Source organism: Gouania willdenowi, chromosome 21, assembly GCF_900634775.1.
Source record: "Gouania willdenowi chromosome 21, fGouWil2.1, whole genome shotgun sequence".
Lineage (NCBI taxonomy): Eukaryota > Metazoa > Chordata > Actinopteri > Blenniiformes > Gobiesocidae > Gouania > Gouania willdenowi.
In genome coordinates this window covers 24,968,451-24,991,039 of record NC_041064.1, presented here as the reverse complement: position 1 = coordinate 24,991,039, position 22,589 = coordinate 24,968,451, and the positions used below count along the sequence as shown (strand labels likewise).

General features: G+C 40.7%; 1 protein-coding gene across 1 annotated transcript; it reads right to left on the bottom strand.

Annotated features, from left to right (window-relative positions):
- Positions 1-747: 747 nt before the first annotated feature.
- On the bottom strand, positions 748-10,728 carry LOC114455683 (protein NLRC3-like). The gene is made up of 7 exons (XM_028437066.1): positions 10,657-10,728; positions 8,773-8,971; positions 6,758-8,573; positions 6,507-6,680; positions 6,267-6,419; positions 1,446-1,492; positions 748-1,323 (listed from the first exon to the last, which is right to left on the bottom strand). The coding sequence occupies exons 1-7, from the start codon at positions 10,726-10,728 to the stop codon at positions 797-799; spliced, it is 2,988 nt and encodes a 995-aa protein (XP_028292867.1). The 3' UTR covers positions 748-796.
- Positions 10,729-22,589: the final 11,861 nt, after the last annotated feature.

Below are 22,589 nucleotides of genomic sequence, written 5' to 3'. Positions count from 1 at the left end.
ATCCTTTAGTTTAACTTATTACATTACTTAATGTTTAATAAATATTCATCATTGTTCATTTAACTAATAAAATTAAACAGTTAATAAATAAATTGTTTAATTATAATGTTCAGATATTATTATTCATTAATTCATCAAATAAGATTAATTTATTTAACGTTTAACTAATTTTATTAAATAATAAATTAAGTAGTTAAACTGAATTAAAAATTAAAAAAACATTGAAGTTAAATAGTAAAGTTAATTAGGTAAAGCTTAATTCAGAATCAGATCAGAATCAGAATCAACTTTATTGACCAAGTAATGTATGTTATACACTACAATGAAATTACATTGGACACATTGAGTTTGGGGGGACATTTAATAATTTAAACTTTATTAGAATTAATGTATTAAAGTTTATTAAAAAAGAGAATAAAACAGTCAATTATAACTGAACGTTTGGAAGATATTTCATTACATGTCTAAGGAATATTAACATTGAATTAATTCCAATGAAGTGATGGTCCATTTGCTTCTCCTTCTATTTAAATGTTGTTTAGTCTTGAAGCTTAAATTAAAGTAACTATAAGGTTTGTGAGAAAATAATGTTGAACACAAATGTTTGTTTGTTTTTTTGTTAGAATTCAAGGTTTTTCACCTGATAATCCTAATCTGTTCAATGTTCTAATCAATACATTCATCAACTCAGAAATAAAACCACTTTATTATAGGAATCAACTGTTTCATTTCTCATAGAACAATGTGGTCTGTCAGCCTGCCTGTGTCTGTCTGTCTGTCTGTCTGTCTGTCTGTCTCACAGAGGACTCAGAGACACTGAGGAACCAAGCCAAAACCCAAACCCAGGATACAGAGTGTCAGTGAAGGAGGTACAGACGGTGTGGATGAGTGTCAGAGAGTCAGAGGAGACTTCATAGAAGGACAGACGTCCATCAGGACAGTCCACATACACTCCTACTCTACCAGAGGAACCACAGGGACAGGAGGTACGTGTGTCTATGTTATTGTGTCTGAAGTAGTAAAAACCACTGAAACATTCCAGTCTCCAGGACTGATTATTAAATCCAAACACACAATCATTACTGTCTCCTTTTCTACTGATTCCTCTGTAACTCACTGCTATAAAAACATTTCCATTCCACTCCACCTCCCAGTAACAGTGACCAGTCAGACCAGTACTACACAGAACCTGATAGTGATCAAATCTGTCCTGATGATCAGGATAAAGCTCCTCCTCCCACACACATGTCACCGTCCTGTTGTTGTCAGACAGTCTGAGGTTTCTGTTGATGGAGTTTGTGTCGAGGTGAATGTGACAGAAATCTGATGAGACACAAAGAAACAACAGTTGATCATGTGATGCTTCATTGTCTCTGTATCACTGACATGTTCATTCACTCAGAGCTTCATGAGGACACTTTGAATGAACACACACACACACTTACACTTCCTCACACCAGCTTTGATCCTCTGCTCTCCTCCATGGTCCGCCCTGCAGGAGCAAACACAGGCAGTGATTTACACACCTAAAGAGTCCAAAGTGCTGCTCAGAAACCTGATGCCATCTCCATCAAGCTCTCCATGTTTCTACTGGTTTGTCTTCAACAGCTTCACCTTCTTCATCTCCTTCAAAGTGTTCCTCTCTTCATCCTCACTGATTGGTTCCACCTCCTCTGATCTTAACTATACACTATTATATATATGTATATTTACACTATTTGGTCACCTAGGCTGAAATCCAATCAGAACTCATGTGATCATGTGATCTAACGTATTGATCACATCTAATCTGTCTGTGTTTACAAACATTAATACCATCATAAATCAGGTTGATCAACAGTAACTGAATATTCAGCAGGGCCACAGGAAGTAGGGGTGCTGGGGGTGCTGCAGCTCCACCTATTGGTGAGAATGTAGGTGTTTAAATGTAGTCTATGAAAAATATTTAACACAATTTATAAATTCATTATGAATATTTAGGGAAATGATTTTGACACACGTAGGTTATTACGTGTATTTTGTATTTGAATATAATTATTTTGAGGCCTAATCAACACAGGTTCACGTTGACTTTTGAAGACATGGGTACGCAGCATCATGACCCAGAAAAGACTCACACACCTTTCTCTGATACACACCCACACACAGATTCTGAACTCTCTGGACATTTGTTTCCTCATGAGAGACTTTATCTCCACGCCCCCAGAGCACACCTCCACATCTGGACACCTGTAACCATGGCAACCCTCACTGCAGCTCAAAGTAAGAGCATGGTGCCACCGTACACTTTCATATCTAATCATACAGTTTCACGTCACACTACAGTATTTTTACAAGGTGGTGGTGATGGAGATGGAGTGTGTTATTATGATTGTGTGTTCTGTGTGTAATGGATGTGGAGAGTTGTTAAATAATGTTTAAAAAGTCAGATTATTTCCTTGTGGTGTGCATAAAAGGATTTTGGAGTCACGTGACATAAACATAGATGGTGCAGTGACTCAGGTTCATGTCAGCTGATCTAATCTATTGCATTGTTATAGTGTTATTGTGAAGTTTAGCTAATAGTGCATATATTCATCTGAGAACTGATGATGTCTGTGCGATACAGACCCTGGCTGTGAGTGTGCACCAGGGGCGTAGCACCACATTTTGGGCCCTGGGTACAAACCATCTTGTTGGGCCCCTCCTGTAACTTTTAATATCTACACTTTTTTTCACCTGTAAACTACACTAGTATTCTGATATAAACTTTATTTTTTTGTATTTTATTTGAACTAGATTTATATATTTGAGAAAGTTTAAGTATAGGATACAGTTATTTGATTTTTACTGTATTTGTATTGTGTATTTGAAAAACAATAAATAAAAAAAACTTTAAAAATATAATTTTATACAGTTTTTACCTATTTTTTCACCAATTACTAGACATTTAAACTCAATTTAATTCCAGGCTGACCCTAAGATTGAAAAAAACTGCAATAAACTAATGACTTCATATCCATTGTTTGTATTTTATAACTCTGTTCTACTATATTTTAATGGTTTATTGAATATTGTGTTTGTGACATACTTTTGCTACCATATATATATATATATATATAAATATATATATATATATATATATATATATATATATATATATACACATATATATACACACACACACACACACACACACACACACACACACACACACAAAGCAAACCTGTACAAAGGTTAATAAAAGGTAAATATAGATTAATTAGAATCATAGGGACACTCTGGACACCTACTTAAGACTTAGTGGCAGCAAAATGTAGTCTTTAAAAATCATCTTTTTTTAAATAAATTTATTTCCATTTAAAATTTGACGTGCAAAAGGAATGTTCCAGCATTTAAATGTGTGAGTGCGCGTAGTTAATTTCAAACTAAATAATGTATTAGACATTCATGATTAATTGTTTGTGTGTTTTACTTTATTTTCATTTCTACTTTTTCCTCTAATTAGAGTTGACATACTGATCATGGACAATAACTTTGTTTATGTTTTTGCTGTTGTTTAATAGGATTACAGTAGTTAATTGGGTTAATAATATCAATATCAAACATTAATTAATTTGTTTAAATGGGTTTTTTCTTTAATATTTATGTCTTTGTCCTTCATGTATAAAGTAAAAATGCTCTTAATAGTTATAACTTGTAGTTTAAATAAGTTTGGTAGTCGTACATATTTTTATTCTTTTTAGTTTTTGAATGTGGATAATATCACACACTAAAGTATAATTCTCCCTTTAGAAATACATTTGTCTTATGAATTCTAATACATTACAATGAGAAATAAATGAATAAACAAACCTCTTTGTTTCATATATCTTTGTAAAAGTACATTATTCCATAGAACAATTAAAAGAGACGGGATTATTTTTAATAAGGGATTAATAGTAAACAAATAATTTACTTGATCTATTGATTTGACTGTATATAGTGATTATTTCAAAAACATAATAATTAAACATAAGACAACCATACATATTCACAGAAGTATAATTTACTCTCTTAATGGTTTTCTGGTGTATGTAAACATGAAACACATCAATTTAGAAATCATTAAATCAAAACTATATGTTCAATCCCATAAGGTTTTATAGATAGCGCTAATTATTCTGTAATTTGTCTCATGTTTAATTAAAAAACGAAAACATTATTGAAATAAGATCAAATACTAATTATTGAACAAACTAAAAAACTTAAATTGTAATATCAAATTAGGAAAATAAACTAAAATACATTTTGGTTAAGAAACTTTGTTATAAAAGTTCAGCCTTTGTTTCAAAGTTAGATTTGAAATGTTTAACATAAAAACATCTCCTCCATAAACCAGTAATTATTTTATTTTTAAAGCTAAAATATATAAAGACTAAGAAAAAAATATGAAACAACAATATTTATGTTTTAGTTTGATTTAGAATATTTCATTTAAAGTCACTAATGTCCTAAAAAGTCACAACTTTCACATTATTACATTATTTAATAATAATAAACATAGACACAAAACACACATCAAACAAATGTTTTTCCGATCTTAAATCAGAAATGTCCAAATCAACATATATTAAATTAAAACAGCTTTAATAGATGAACCAGAAATGAATTTCTCCTCTTTTTGACATGAATGAAATGAATGATTATGAAACTATATCTTGTGTGAACTGCAGTGAACTGGTAGAAAGAACATTAGATAACACACAACACAACTTGTTCACAACTGATACAGAAAGAATATAAAAATAACATTGTTTGACCTAGAAAATAAACACTTACACAACAGAATAATTACAACATATAAACATTGATTAAATAAGATATTGTGGAAACCACACACACACACACACACACACCCACACACACACACACACACACACACACACACACACACACACACACACAGCATGTATGGGAGAAACGTGTTGTGAGTGAAAAATGTACCAGGGCGTGTCTTTGAGTGAGTGATCATGTGATAGAAGGATAGCTGTTTGCACACATATATACATACACACATACATACACATATACACACAGACTTACACACATACCAGTTTTTGTTTAATTCTTTAAATATTTATAATTTAAGATGGGTTAGGATCTTTTTTTTTAAGGAATTACTGAAAAGTTTTCCTTGTTGATCATACGTTGATATTTTTGAAATGACAATTAGAATAACTTTTGGATATCATACTTATAGATTTCATACTGTTTTCTTTCTACTGATGAATAGAGTTGATTGACTTTATTTTTGTGTATCACTCCACAACACTTTACATTTGTAGCTTGAATAAAACTCATATTTTTTAGTTAAAAGGTAAATGAACAAATGATCTTAATAACAGACATGGATAACATTATTTCATATATTGAGGAATCATATATACTATATAGACCCTGGCCCAGAATGCAGAACAGTGGCTGATCACCTGAGGTTATAAAAACAACCTCACCACCTAAAACGTCTAATCAAAGGTGGGGGGGCTGAACTGTACATGGTACGTGGTCTATAGATTTAACTAGGACTCTTTAGAGAGGTAATAAAGATATGAATACAATCACAAATCTGTTCCCTTGTAATCTATATAAATATTAGTAGAGGCATAAATTAACATAACACCTGGTTACATTTCTGTTTTGTTCTAATTACTGTTTTATTCTAATGATTTCATTTACTTTTCAGTTCTTTGAGTTATTTTCTTTTTTATTCACTTACTTGTTTAATAATCTCTGTTAGTTTGAATATTATGTTACAACTGTGTAGAATATTGTCATTTTCCTCTCTTTATGTTCTAAAAATATCACAACTAAAACCCTTATGTGTATTTATATCCTCAGATAGATAAATAAATATTTAGACATGGATAGAATTAGATAGAAATTACAATTTGAAATATCTAAATTTCGACTTTTTTGACTTGATAACTTGTGTCAGAGCAATAATTAAAACATAATTTCATAAGCTATATTTATATTTTTGTATGAACACAATCCTCACTGATTGGTTCCACCTCCTCTGATCTTCTCTCTCATTCCTTCATCAGCTCCTCATAGTTCTCCATCAGCCTCTCCTCACTCCTGACTACCTTCTTATCTCTGTCCTTCATCCCTCTAACCTGTCCCAGTCCTCCTCCTTTAGTGTCCCACCTCTCACACCTTCATCACATTCCTCTGATACAGCTCTCTGTCACACATGTGATGGGGATTGATGTGAACATGTGATGAGCTGCTGTGATGTGTCTCACCTCAGAGTGTTCAGTCTCTGAGAGAGCAGCTTCACTGCTGAGTCTCCTGGATGGTTGTAGCTCAGGTCCAGCTCTCTCACACTGGAGGAGTTGGAGCTCAAAGCTGCTGCCAGAGAAGCCCCACCCACCTCTGTGATGACACAACCTGACAGACTGGATTCAGAAAAACATCCACAACTCAGGAAACAAGTGAGGAGACGAGGAACAGGACAATGTTGATGGAACATGTGATTCACTTACCTGAGAGAGTCCAGTTTACAGTGAGGACTCTTCAGTCCTTCACACAGCAGCTTCACTCCTGAATCCTGCAGATCATTGTTACTCAGGTCCAGATGTTTCACACTGGAGGACTGAGAGCTGAGGACTGAGGACAGAGCTGCACAGCTTCTCTCTGAGAGACCACAGGAACTCAACCTGATGAAGAATCAGAAAAACCTTACAGATGTTTGTCTGTGAGATAATTAAAGACATGTTCTTCTAAAGTCACATACTTAACTTTCTTGGAGGCTTTGATCACTGGGAGCAGCTTCACAAAAGCTTCCTCTGAAGGAGAGAATCTTTTCAGGTCAAAGACATCCAGATGTTCTTGTGATGACAGTAAGATGAAGACCAGAGCTGACCACTGAGCAGGAGACAGTTCCTCTGTGGAGAGACTTCCTGATCTCATGGACTGTTGGATCTGCTCCAGCAGAGAGTGATCATTCACTTCATTCAGACAGTGGAACAGGTTAATGCTTCTCTCTGTGGAGAAACTCTCACTCAGCTTCTCCTTGATGTATTTAACTGTTATCTGATTGGTCTGTGAGTCACTTCCTGTCTGTGTCAGCAGGCCTTGTAGGAGCCTCTGATTGGTTGGCAGTGAAAGACCCAGCAGGAAGCGGAGGAACAAGTCCAAGTGTCCATTTGGACTCCGTAAGGCCTCGTCAACAGCACTTTGATGGAGAAGTTTTAAGTCAGGCTGACCTCCACTATGGGGAAGGTTAAAAGTTTGTTTGAATTTAGACATCCATGAGTTCTCCAGAAGATTGACTTTAGAGCTGATGAACGTCTGATGGACATGAAGAGCAGCCAGAAACTCCTGAAGGCTCAGGTGGATGAAGGTGAACACCTTGTCCTGGTACAGGCTGCTCTCCTCTCTGAAGACCTGTGTGAACACCCCTGAGCACACTGAGGCTGCGCTGAGGTCCATGCCACACTCTGTCAGGTCACTCTCATAGAAGATCAGCTTTCCTTTCTGCAGCTGCTCAAAAGCCAATTTTCCCAGAGACTCTATCATCTTCCTGCTCTGTGGATTCCAGTGTGGATCTGTGGCAGCTCCTCCATCAAACTTCACCATCTTGACTTTGTTCTGAAGGACCACATAATGGCTGTAGATCTGAGTCAGAGTCCTGGGCAGCTCTCTCTCCTCTCTACTCTTCAACACGTCCTCCAGAACTGTAGCAGTGATCCAGCAGAAGAGCGGGATGTGGCACATGATGTGGAGGCTACGACACGTCCTGATGTGGGACATGATCCTGCTGACCTGCTCCTCATCTGTGGACCTCTTCCTGAAGTACTCGTCCTTCTGAAGGTCAGTGAACCCTCTAACCTCTGTGACCATGTCCACAAATTCAGGAGGGATCTGATTGGCTGCTGCAGGCCGTGTGGTTATCCAGAGGCGGGCTGAGGGAAGCAGTTCTCCTCTGATGAGGTTTATCAGCAGAACCTCCACTGAGGTGGACTCTGAGACATCAGTCAGGGTCTGAGTGCTGAGGAAGTCCAGGGGGAGCCGACACTCATCCAGACCATCCAAGATGAACAAAACCAGGAAGTCCTGGAAGCTGCAGATTCCTGCTTCTTTGCTTCCAGAGAAGAAGTTATCAACAAGTCCCACCAAGCTGAAGCTCCTCCCCCTCAGCACGTTCAGCTCTCTGAAGGTCAGTGGGAATGTGAAGTGGACCTCCTGCTGGGCTTTGTCTTCAGCCCAGTCCACAGTGAACTTGTGTGTTAAGAGTGTTTTCCCAATGCCAGCCACGCCCTTTGTCATCACTGTCCTGATTGGTCGAGGTCTTCCAGGAGGGGCTTTAAAGAGCTCTTCAAGTGTGATGGCTCTTTCTGCTGTGTCTGATCTCCTGGATGCTGTTTCTATCTGCATGACCTCATGTTCCTGGTTGACCTCTACACTCCCTCCCTCTGTGATGTAGAGCTCTGTGAAGATCTCCTTCAGGAGGGTTGGACTTCCTGCTTTAGCCACGCCCTCAGACACACACTGGAATTTCTTCTTCAACTTGGACTTCAGCTCACGTTTGTATTGAGGAGCCTTTGTTCCTGAATGAAGACAAACTTAATGTTAGAGTGGAGAAGTCAGAGCAGGTTTGAACATTGGAGATCAAAGTGTGTGATGTTCTCAGTCTGGATGGTTCCTCAGATTAAATGTGACTGATTGAATCATGCTTTGAAAAAGAAAAGCCAGCTTTGTGTCCTTCATGTGATGTTCCTCACAGTGAAGATGTTCACATGCTCTTACTGCTCTGCAGACGCTCAGCCAGCTCCTCCTGCTTCATCCTCTTCAGGAAATACACTGTGATGTTCAGAAAGGCCTCCCTGCTCCTCCTCTGCTCCTCATCTTCACCCTCCATCTGACTCTCTGAGCACTCTGGATCATCTCCATCCACAATCTTCTGCATGTGTTTGAGTTCAGCCTTAACAAAGCTGATGATGTTGTCCTCCAGCAGCTGGAACACAAACACATTAAAGGTGATGAGTGAAGGCCTGCTCCAATCATCTGTGTGTGTGTGTGTGTGTGTGTGTGTGTGTGTGTGTGCGTGTGTGTGTGTGTGTGTGTGTGTGTGTGTCTGTGTGTGTGTGTGTGTGTGTGTGTGTGTGTGTGTGTGTGTGTGTGTGTGTGTGTGTGTGTGTGTGTGTGTGTGTACAGTGGTTTGATCTCAGGCTGACACAGGTTTAGTGTCTTTGTAGACGTACACACCGTAAAGATGGAGTCAGGCTCAGCTCCAGAGGAACCATCCACACCCTCCAAGCTGCTGTGGAGAAGACACAAACACTCAGACATGCTGAGGAGCAGCTGGAGGAAAGCACAGGAAGCTCTGCTAACATCATGTGAACATCAGTAACAGTGGGTGATGTCCTGCAGAGCCACAGTGCAGTGAGTGTGGAGCAGCCTTTGGAGCTCAGCTCACGTGTGGAACATCTCAGCATGTTTCCACTGAACAGGAGAACAAGTCTGTTAGACTGAGGCTTTATTTGTCTTCAATCCTTCATAAATCTGAAGATCACACGCTGTCTAAGACTCACCTACACACTGGAGACCATTCCTACAAAGCCTTTTCTCTTTCACCTTCCACTGTTTGCTGAGATTTACATCAACACCACTTCAAATAACAAACATAATCCATCAAAATTGATTTTTTTTTTTATTTTTGTTGGGGGTGCTTACCACTCTCAATGGGCCACTTTTCTTTCTGGCTTTTTAACACACCACACTAAATAGGGCAAACATTTAAAACACAATATAAATATAAAAATAATAAATAAACATGAAAACACCATACACATATAAAACTAATTAACTAAGGCTCCTGCGGTGAGGGCGGTCCAGGTGAACCAATTTCTTCTAAAGCTGGCGGTCCCGTACCAGCAGATCTGCATCCTCCACAACAAGTTTGTGTTGTCTGAGATCGCCTGCTATGATATTGACCCATTGTGGGCGGGGCTTGCCTCCTGGTTGTCTCCAACCTGCTGCCCTTGGTTCAAACTGTAGAATAGCTTTCGTCAAATGGTCAGGAGGTAGGTGAAGGACATGGTCAAACCACCATGTGTGTCATTGTGCAGCCAAGCAAGATGCTCTAGGCTGACATGTGTGGGCTCTTAGCACTTCATTGGAATAAAAATAAAAAAAATAAATACTTGAAATTGTTTAAACTGTGAACCCTGAATCTATAATCTATGAAAGTTTAACTTTTTGAATGAAATTATGGAAATTAAACAACTTTTCCATGACATTCAATTTTTTTTTTAATAAAGGGTCTGTATAAGAGGGTGTGGACACTTTAACAACCTCATTCTCTCAGTTTTTTTTTATTTTTACTTAATCTCCCTAAAACGTTTCAGTTTGTTTTTCAATTGCATTGTACAGGTTATAGGTCACATTAAAGGTGGAAAATACTGTGAAATTATTTATTTATATTGTCCCTCTTCTGATTACTCTCCATAATCGTTTTGAAGCCCTCTCATACGAAAATGGAGACAAACTCAGTCCAATTGAGCGACTGAAACAACCACCAGGAAAACGTCTCCACCACTACAGGGACTGAATTCCCATCAGTCCAAATCCTCCATAGCCCATCTAAAACTTCTCAGAGCAGCAGTACAGAGACACTCTGGTTCCACGTACAGCCCTACAGACATCAACAAACACCGCTTCCACACCGGCCGACCCCGACGACGGAGGGTCCCCAGCAGCCATCAGTGACCCTCTCACCATCAGACGTTCCTGGTCAGTGTAACAGGTTCACACACATTCCTAGTCACTCATTATTGGTGATTCAATAACTAGGAACACCAGATTATTTAATGACATCACACACTGTATTCCAGGTGCTACAGTTCACACTATCTGAGACAAACTGAACCAAATGTTACCCACGCTGCCACCAACTGTTACTGAAATAGTGTTACACGTAGGAACAAACAACAATGTGAATCAATGAGAACCATGAGTGAGTTTAACCTTCTCTTTAATGTTTTAAAGATGTGGGAAATCAGTGTTTATCTCTGGTCCTCTTCCTACACTAAATAAATAACCAAAGAACAAACAGTACATGGATTGGTGTCGTATGTGTTTGTTCTGTCTTTGACTTCTTCTTTTGTGTTGTTGGAGGTGGTTTGGTTATAAACACATTTTATTAATAAGTGATATGTTATAAGTTATATTATATGACATAGGTATATAATATATGCCTCCAGTTGGAGGGTCAGTCACTTGGTACCAGTGACAACTGCTGGTTTCTAGTGATATTATAGGAGTTACAAGTTAAAAGTTGGCTATTTTCCAAATGTGTTCCAAAAGTCACATGTACAGAGACAGCCAATAGAATGTCCTGGTTTGATGACACACACATACAGATGTGATTACAGACACACAGAATGAATTACACACAGACAACTATGTTAATAAATCCTAATTCTACACACAGATTGTGTTACACACACACACATAGTTTTGTTACAATAATGGCCCCATACAGTGAAACTACAGATAGAACACAGAGTCTATGAGTGTTCATCAATGTCAAACCTCATGTGTTCTGTTTGCTCTAATTAATAAAAGTTATTAATATAATAATATAGTTCATGGTGTGAGTAAATGGTGTAACAGGTTATAAACACAGCGTTGACAGGACAAGCTGAAAAGAACACTTAGAATGTGCTGACATGGCTTATCGTCAACTATTGGAGGATTTGGAGAGCCGTGCTCTCTGCAGGAGAACGTCTAAAGATGGAGCTGATCTGTGGCTCCTCCCCCAAAATATAGTGACTGATTAATGCTGTGATTGTAAATGTTGGAGCGACAGACAACGTGCACTAAAGCCATCCCAGTGCACATCCAGCTGCTGTCTGAGCCTCCATTGGTGAGTGTTACAATGATTAGAAATGATTGATCACCCTCTGATGATTTATTACAACATCTCTATGGGTCATAGAGGGATACGGTTACGTACTGAAGCTGGGGCTAATGACCCCCCCTAACCAACCTGAGGTCATTGGCTCCCAGAAAGGCTGATCAGTCACAGAGCAGAGCAGGAGGAACTAAACCCATCAACACTATCACATTATCAGGAGATGATCAGTTCTACACCTCCATCACTGATCACCTGCCCCTGGAGCATCTGCAGTGTTGAACGTGACATCCAACAGCATCCAACAGCACCGCTGCTACCTATCTTCATTTGAATTTAATGTTTAGTGCTGAGTTCAACAAACTATTCATCAAACACTCACAAGTCTCATACATTACATATAATTTAACTCTAATCTAACCCTAACTCTAAGAATAAATTACACTGAGAAAAAGTATTATTGTTGTCATCTGTCCTCAGATCTGTTGAATTCAATGATCTGAATAGAAAGGACAGAAAAAAACCTTACAGAAATATTTGTAAAATTCTGTTTAAAATATTTTGTGGAAAAAAAGTAACATTTCCAGGGTTCTCTCCAGTGCTGTTGCGCGTAGGGACCCCCAACGTTGTAGTTTAGCTCCCCTACGGAGCGATGGTGCCCACTACGTTCAGTTTTCAGCAACGTTGTAATAATTGTTGTACACTTTTGTTGTTTTGTCATTTTATAGTCATTTATATAAAATTAAGATCTTGAAATAAATCAAATGGTAAAACTTTAGTTTTAGGGAACACCTACTAACCATTAAATAGTTGCTTATTAGCATTCCATTTACTAAACATACTGACTCTTAATTAGTCATTATTAAATACTTAATGATGCCTTATTCTGCATGGCCTTAATATACAACCAGTAAGCCATTAAATAAGAGTTTTCCCTCAATAAACTCAGAATTATTACTTATTAGTAGTAAGTAAGGAAGTTGTTGTATATGAATTATGACCTCAACATGCTACCATGTTTGGACTGTGAGACTGCCATTAAGTGTATAATAAGGCATTAATAAGAATAAGGCATTATATGTACTTGATAAGTACTTAATATGACTAATTAATAACCAATATGTTACTAATGCTAATAAGCAACTAATTAATGGTTAATAGATGTTCCTTAATCTAAAGTGTTACCAAAACTATTATATTTTTTCATTCATAACATAACGTACCTTGTTTTTAAGCACAGCTTCACTGATAACCTGATAAACCATTTGTTGGTAACTTTAACCACCAACATGAGTAGTTTTTACTGCTTGTTTGGTCACATGCTGAGACTCTAACACACCCTCATTACTTCACTGGATAAAATATGTAGAACCAGTCCAACCTGAAGCTGCTCCCATACACACACACACACACACACACACACACACTGTTCACACATTCTTAAAGTAATGCTGCTACCATATAGGGTCAATTGGAGGCGTGTCTTACAGTTTTTTTTTGTTGCTAACAATCGTTGGTGCAAAGTGAAGTCACATGATCTAAACTCTAACACATGTCCATCATGATCTCAGATCAACAGTTAATCTCATCATCAACTAAACACTTCATACACGTCTCAACAGAAGCTCATTGAACCACAACACTAACACATAGTGTTACCATGGAAACACACACTGAACTACACAATACTAACAACAAATATAATTACATTAAATACATCTGATCTTTAACTTTGAATGATTTATGTCAGGTTTGATTATAAAATAAGATCTTTGATGGTTCTAAATGATTGTATATGATGTAATAAAGACTAAATCAGTCATTTACAGTAATTAACAACATTTGTGCTTTGGACAGATGGACATGTGTTAGAGTTTAGATCATGTGACTTCACTTTCCACCAATGATTGTTATCAATAAAAAACTGAAAAGTATCCTGTACTTTTTATTGAGATGATCACAGTCTCCATGTGTTTAAACCATCAGTAATAATATGTTTATATAAAAATACGTGTTTATCTCCTCTGTTTACCACACAGTATATGATCCATTCATTGATCAGAGATTAATACAGTTTATTTTATATTGTTAACAAGCATTGGTCCTAAAGTGTGTTAGTGTTTGAAAAATGTGCTGTAAAAGTTTAGTGTTTATCAGGTGGTGAACTAATTATCCATCCATCCATCCATCCATCCATCTTCTCCCGCTTAGCCGTTTCCGGGTCGCGGGGGCAGCATCCCCAGCAGGGAGGCCCAGACTTCCCTCTCCCCGGCCACTTCCTCCAGCTCTTCCGGGGGGACCCCGAGACGTTCCCAGGCCAGCCGAGTGACATAGTCTCTCCAGCGTGTCCTGGGTCTTCCCCGGGGCCTCCTTCCGGAGGGACGTGCCCTGAACGCCTCACTAGGGAGGCGTTCAGGGGGCATCCTAATTAGGTGCCCGAGCCACCTCATCTGGCTCTTCTCGATGCGGAGGAGCAGCGACTCTACTTTGAGCCCCTCCCGAATGACTGAGCTTCTCACCCTATCTCTAAGGGAGAGCCCAGCCACCCTACGGAGGAAACTCATTTCGGCCGCTTGTACCCGTGATCTTGTTCTTTCGGTCATGACCCAAAGTTCATGACCATAGGTGAGGGTTGGAACGTAGACCGACCTGTAAATCGAGAACTTTGCTTTTTGGCTCAGCTCCCTTTTCACAATGACGGACTGGTGCAGACTCTGCATAACTGCAGACGCCGCACCAATCCGCCTGTCGATCTCTCGCTCCATCCTTCCCTCACTCGTGAACAAGACCCCGAGGTACTTGAACTCCTCCACCTGGGGCAGAACCTCATCTCCAACCCGGAGAAGGCACTCCACCTTTTTCCGGTCGAGAACCATGGACTCGGATTTGGAGGTGCTGATTCTCATTCCGGCCGCTTCACACTCGGCTGCGAACCGATCCAGTGAGAGTTGAAGGTCACGGTATGTTGGAGCCAACAGGACCACATCATCTGCAAAAAGCAGTGATGCAATACTGAGGCCCCCGAACCGGACCCCCTCAACGCCCTGACTGCGCCTAGAAATTCTGTCCATAAAAGTTATGAACAGAATCGGTGACAAAGGGCAGCCCTGGCGGAGTCCAACCCTCACCGGAAACGATTTCGACTTACTGCCGGCAATGCGGACCAGACTCTGACTCCGGTCATACAGGGAACGAACAGCTCCTATCAGGAGGTTCGATACCCCATACTCCCGGAGGACCCCCCACAGGAATCCCCGAGGGACACGGTCAAATGCCTTTTCCAGGTCCACAAAACACATGTGGACTGGTTGGGCAAATTCCCATGACCCCTCAAGGACCCTGCTGAGGGTATAGAGCTAGTCCACAGTTCCACGGCCAGGACGAAAACCACATTGCTCCTCCTGAATCCGAGGTTCAACTATCCGGCGGACCCTCCTCTCCAGTACCCCTGAATAGACCTTACCGGGGAGGCTGATGAGTGTGATCCCTCTATAATTGGAACACACCCTCCGGTCCCCCTTCTTAAAAAGGGGGACCACCACCCCGGTCTGCCAATCCAGAGGCACTGCACTGAACTAATTATAATAATGTATAATTATTAATAATAATAACTAGTGACTGAGGAAATAGTTGGTGACTGTATTTAGTGTGAAAACAAAGAAAAGTGATTGACACTTTAGTCCACATGGACTGAGAGATGAATCAACACTGCTGTGTGTACGACCTCTGTCCACACGCTTCATAAATACTGATTCTTTTTGTACTGGTGCACATTCTACATTTCATTGGTCTGAACATATTTAGAACCAGTTCTATGAACGGATCAATAAATGAGGCCCCTGGACCATCAGGAAGACAACCAGCAACCTTCTTTATGTGGACTCACTGTGGGTCAGTAGATGGACCATCTTTGAAGTTAATGGGTCTGTGCATGGACTGGTCACTTCTAAAGGACACACAGCTGGGTCCAGGTCCAGGTCCAGGTGTGAGGTGCTTCCTGGTCCTTGAACACACGAACACACACACACAAACACACACACATATATATATATATATATATATATATATATATATATATATATATATATATTTATGTCTGAATTTAAAGCGATTTAAACACAAATACATAAAGTTTACCTTCTCTAAGCATAAGTGTTAAAGGGATAAAATTGTAAATATGTGTGTATTTACTTGAGTATGTGTGGACAGATGAATGTATAGTTGATCACATGAATTAAATAATTATACAGATATATATCAATGAATTATGTGTATATACTGTTTATATGTATATTTATAGTGTAAATAGGTGTATATTATAAGAAGATGATATGTATAGTACTAGATATTATATATATATATATATATAAATATGTATAAATCATATAATTATATACTTCCTCCTATTCCTTTTAGAACATGTACAGGCTTCACCAACAGGATTTTTTAACCATTTGTTCCCTTCAAATGGTACAAAAAGTCTGCTTTATATATATGAACAAAGATGCATTTAAAACACCCTATGGAAGGTTAAGAAACATTTTATTATAGGGAGGATATATAAAGGGAGAGCAGTGTTACACCTCGATGGGGGGGATGGTGGTGGAGGGGGAAGGACACAGGGAGGAGAGACTCAAGGCAGGAAATAGAAAGGGTGGGGAAGAATTTACTATTTTAAAGTGAGAGTGAGATGTGAAGTTGTAGTAGAACATATTGTGCTTAATATGTTGTGTAATCAAGCCAGTCTGGTGACAAGTGTGAAGCTTAGCTATGATGGTGGTGGCTGTGGACAGAGGGAAGGAGTGCGTGGTAATACCTGAAGCAGGTATTTAGGATCAACATGTCTAAAGTTAAGCCCATTACGAGATTTATCCCACATTCCAAGGCGTGCCAGTGCATTGTAGACCAGTGTATGTGCAAAAACCGCTACTACAAACCCAGGCACCGCCCCGGGCCCGCAGATGCAGCCAGGCCAGCAGAAAGAGTGGGGGCCAAGGAGCCCCAGGCCACCATCCCACAGCCAAGCAGCCCCCCAGACGCCCCCGAGATTCCAAGCAGAGAAGCAGCTACCACCCCCCATATACACATCCAAGAAAGCCCCAAGGACCCGAGCACCCAGCGCATCCCGCCACCAACCCCTACCCCCAACCCCAAGGCCCCCCGCCATCATCCTCTCCCATCACCCCCCCACCTCAGCCCACAAACCGGCCACAGCTTAGCAGGACCGCACAGCCCCAGCCGGTGCAAGGACAGCAGCCCAGGCCCCGCCCCCCATCGGACAGTGCAAGCCACAAGGCAATGCCCCCCACCAGTGCACGAGCAACCAGCAGCCATCACCGCAGGAAGGAGGCACCCAACGGCACACATCAGGTGCGGAACAGCAGCCCCCAGCCAAAGGCCGATACCAACCTCAACCACCGGAACAGCTTGAGCCGCCCCCAGTGCACCCACCCCCCACACCGGCGCAGGCCGCCCCAGACCCGCACACCACGGGGAGCGCCCACAAGCCAACCAAGAGACGAGACAAGCATCAAGCCACACCCAAAGGGAAGAGGCACCCCCCTGCCCCGCCAGGCCGTCACCGCCCGGAGAGAGACTTTGCAAAGACAGCCCCCAGCAACACCCCCTCATGCCCCCCAGAGACCCACCGCCCCACCACGCTCAACTGCACCATTCTAATGTATTTGTACTCTACACGGCAGCCCAGCCATCAACAGAGGGGCCGGGCCCCCATCCGACAGGCCCAAATGTGTGAAACTACCCACCACCCTGAATGAATGTGTGTGTTTAGTGAATGTATGAAGTGCTATTAAAAGAAGGTGGGTGGACCTATGTGTATATATATGTGTATGTGGTGCAATAGCTCCGGAGGGTGGAAGCATACCTGTCAAGTTTTGGATTTGAAAATAAGGGACATTTTCTGGTGCCCACTACCAGTCGTCCCACCCGCCCAACCAAGCTCCAGTATTCCTTATATTTTAATATAGGTGTAAAAGAAATCTAAAATACCCACTTGTCGACCACTTACTAAATACAATGGTGTGATTAGAATCTGGTAGGTCGACATTTATTAACATTGAAATGCTGTGAACACTCCTACTAGGGCTGGTGATATGGACCAACACTCATATCTCAATATATTTTCTCAAAATGGTGATTTATGATATAAATCTAGATAATTTTATCAAATAAAGTCTGACCAGAAAGACAATTCTGGGTTAAATTTGCTGATGCAAAATGCTACACAAGGACATTTATTAACAAACAGATGATCAATATATGCACTCATTAATCATCTAACTGAGCTTTATATGTTGTTCTGAGAAGTAAAAGCAGTGACTCCTAAAACTAGTATTTTATATACATAATAAGCTATGATATATATATATATATTTATATATGAAATATAGTTTTCTTTATCGCCAAAGTAGAAAACTCGGTACATCTTGAATCTTGATATATAAACATAAATGTGTATATGAAGCACATGTGTTTATTTAATACACTTACAGTTTACATACAAGTCAACACGTTGCATATTTACTGTTAATTTCACGTAGCTTGTCTTTAAGTTAAACATTAACATTTTATTTTCATTATATATTTTATTTTAGTTTCTCATACTCACTCATGTGGTTCTCTGGTATTCACCAATGACTTATTAGACACATTTGTTGCAGAATTTACATCCTTTAACACTTTTTGAACGGAGTATATATATGTGGTGCTTGTGATTGGCTGATATTTCATGGTGACTGACGTGGTTCCTTCCGCTGTGGTAAAATCTCAGTTATTAATCTAACAGAACGTGTAACTGTGTCCCATCCTGCTGCTCTTTTGGAAAGTAAACTGTACGTCTTATTTTACAACGTATTTATACCAGTTCTTTGTTTTTTTTGCCGGAACGTCTTCATTCATCTCTTTTCTGAGTTGTTTCCGGGTTTGTTGCTGCTGCTGTTGGCACTAATCTTGCAAAAACTGCCATCAAGCCAGGCCATTTCAGATGGTTGTTCTCGCTAGTGACGGCGTTCAGTTTAGTAAGGCGTATTTTAATAATGATTACATTAAAACACGGGATATTTACGGGAAAATACTAATACGGGTTGATGGCGGGAAACAGGGGTAAAATATGGGAGTTTCCCAGCCAAAACGGGATACTTGACAGGTATGGGTGGAAGTGGTGATCCCAACCTCCGGGGGGTGGTGTGTTGAGGTGTGATTAAAATTGGAGGGATTAGTAGGGCAACTTGAGGTGGGAGTGCCACCCCCGCGCCACTACTTAGTAGCACAAGCACCGCCCCCCTCCACCGATAGCCCCACCATCCAGCCCCCCAAGGGTTGGGTATATGTGTGTGGTGCACCAAGTGGGTGAGCCAGACCAGCTGGGAGTGAGTGAAGTGGTGTCCATGTAGGAGGCCTGTCTGGTATGAGCCTGGCCCGTCTACCGGTGAGGGTAGATGGCGCAGACTGGTACACGGCACCAAAGGGCCCCAGGGACGCGCCAGAGACCCACCCCACGGCACCCCCAAACAATGCCGGCCACACGGAGCATGGTGGGACCCCCCCAGGCACAGCCGGACACCAGCCACATCCCCCAGTTGTCCAGTGCACGACCCCCACGGGCCAATAGGCAGGCGAACCTAAGCACCCCCAGCCAGGCACCACCACCCCACACCAATGCCGCCAGCAGAGTCCCCCCCGCCCATGGAGGCCACCCCCGATCACCCACGCGTCAACACGAGACACAAGAGCCACCCCCAGCAAACAGCATAATTCCGGAGCGCTAAGCAACCCCGCCCCAACAGACGCCAGCACCCCCCACACCGGCGCAGGTCGCCCCAGACCCGCACACCGCGGGGAGCTCCCCCAAGGCAACCAAGAGACGAGACAAGCATCAAGCCACACCAAAGGGAAGAGGCACCCCCACGCCCCCGCCAGGCCGTCACAGCCCAGAGAGAGACTTCGCAAAGACAGACGAGACGTTTTTCAGAAGAGGGCAGAGAAGCAGCTCAGAGAGCAGATTATTGAGGATTTCTCAGAGATGCAAGAAGGAATCCCAATAATACTTTGGGGGTGTTTTTGATAAGGAAATAACAATGTTAAAAACTCAAAAAAGTTGATTTGCATGATATAGGACCTTTAATAATACTAATCATATTTAACAGGCACAGCTTCTGTAAACAGACTCACTGAGTCATATTTATTGGCTATAAGACAAACAAAATAATAAAATAAAAAAATACACTTAAAAAAAAAAAAAAAAAAAAAGTTGATGCCAATATTTGGGGGTCTAAAAAGCCGATAAATTGGTACCGATAGATGGCCTGATAACCGATAAATCAACCTATAGGTGAAAGATTAATATACACAGGATGCAGGAAGAAACATTTTAGGAATATTAATGTATCATTTGTGGGTTTTGAAAAACTTCATCTGCAGTCACAGGGTATTTTCAAAAAGGTCAAAATTGCTGCTGAAACAAGCATTAAAAAGCTAATTTAGAAATAATAGATAGATAATAGATTATAATCAGAAAAATAAAAACATAAAGACTTCATGTGGACTCACTGTGAGTCAGTAGATGGAACTCCTTTGAAGTCTAGTGGTTGATCCATCGACTGATCACTTTTATAGGACACACAGCTGGGTCCTGGTCCAGGTCCATCAGTCATGAGCTGCTTGCTGGTCCTTGAGTACACACAGAGCTGAGAGTGTAACACTGATGGTTCAGAGGTGTGAGTGTTGAGCTCTGACGCGATCTCACCTCTGAGCTTCAGTCTGGATCGCATGTTCTCCACATGGAGAGACGCTCTTCACTGTGTCGTCCTGATCCATAGCAGAGACACCCCTTCACACAAACACAACAACAACACAAGAACAACAAGCTGCTGAATCAGCACCTTCACAACCCTTAGGCGAGAATTCACTAAAGGTTTAGGTGTATTAAAATGTGAGCAAACGTCACTCCAGGGAAGGGAGCAGGGAGGAGCGATTCAAGGTAGAAAAATGGAAGGGTGGGGAAGAGTTGATTATTGTAAAGTGAGAGTGAGATGTGAAGTTGTAGGTATATTTGTGGTAGCTGTGGACAGAGGGAAGGAGTGAGTGAAAATACCTAAAACAGGTATTTGGGATCAACGTGTCTAAAGTAAAGCCCACTATGAGTTTTATCCCACAGTCCAAGGCACGCCAGTTCATCCTACGCCAATGTATGTTCAAGAAACCGCCACGGAAAACCCAAGCGCTGCCCCGGACCCAAAGACGCAGCCAGGCTAGCAGAAAGAGTGGGGACCAGGGAGCCCAGGCAACCCCCCACGGCCGAGCAGCCCTCCAGACGCCCCCACTTACACACCCGAGAAAGCACCAAGGAGCCGAGTACCCAGCGCACTCCACCACCATAAATATCTAAAACTCTCTACAAAATGTTTATCAAGCAACAAAGACGTGTTGAAGTACCATGCAGCGCTTTTGGTTTCAAAATTGTTAATAAAAATATTACAAAAAACAAGGGAGTGGTCAGTAAAGGGGGCAGGTACAATAAAACTATCCTTAAACACATTCATCTGATACTTGAAGGTAGAAAATCGATCAAGTCTGGCTAAAGCAGGTGTCTGCAACCTGCGGCTCTGGAGCCACATGTGGCTCTTTGACTCTTTTGCAATGGCTCCTTGTAGAATTTAAAAAAAATATGGTATTGATGATTAATGACAATAAATTATAATAAAATTATGATAAAAGAATTGGTTACCCTAAAAATGAATCACAATGTGCAATAACTTTGCCACCATCCTACTTCACCTCCTACAACATCTACAGATCAACTTTCCTGCACCTGTGGCGAACCTTAAGTTTTAAATCCCTGCTAAGATAACTAAACCAACAAAAACACTATTTTGGAAGAAAATAGAGATTTTAATTATGTGGGAAAAGATTTATTTAATTGCCAACATGTCGGCTTAATATGCATAATGCATGCTTGATTTGTTGCAAGAAATTAGCTATTAGCATGTGTTGACCGACATGATCACTCACATGTCATCAAATTCAAGTTATTTTTTGTAGCCCTTCAACTCCATTAACTCATAAAATTATTTGATATTATTTTAACTGTATAGAATCTTAACACTGTATTGTCTTTATTGAGAATGTTTTTTTTTGTTTTGGCTCCAGGAGGACTTTAATCCAGGCGAGATTAGGCAAAAGGGCTCTTTTGAGAGTAAAAGTTGCAGACCCCTGGGCTAAAGAAATAAAACCATCTCTGCTATGTTTCCATGTGTATTGCTTCTCATTGTGAAAAGATCTCCACACGTCTACAAGCTCATGATTTTCAACAACCTGGTTCAAAAGTCTTTTAGAAGCTCAAAGATGAGGTTCAATATGATTCCTATCTATAGAGTCCTCAGCAGTACAATTAAAATCACCTCCTAAAATCAAAAAAGAGTCTTGAGTAACACTGTTTAATAATGAGTTAATCTCACTCAAAAACAGCTGTCTGTATGGATCATTGGCGGGAGCATAGACATTTACCAAAAAAAGCTCACACTGCTCAAAAATAGAGTGAACTACCAACAGCCTGCCAGTGATCACCTCAGTCACAGTGAAGGACATGGGTGCACATCTGTCAGAGAACAGCACAGCGACCCCTCCACTGCTGCTGCTACCATGGCTCAGTGCAATGTGTCCACCCCACTCCCTCCTCCAGTCTACTTCA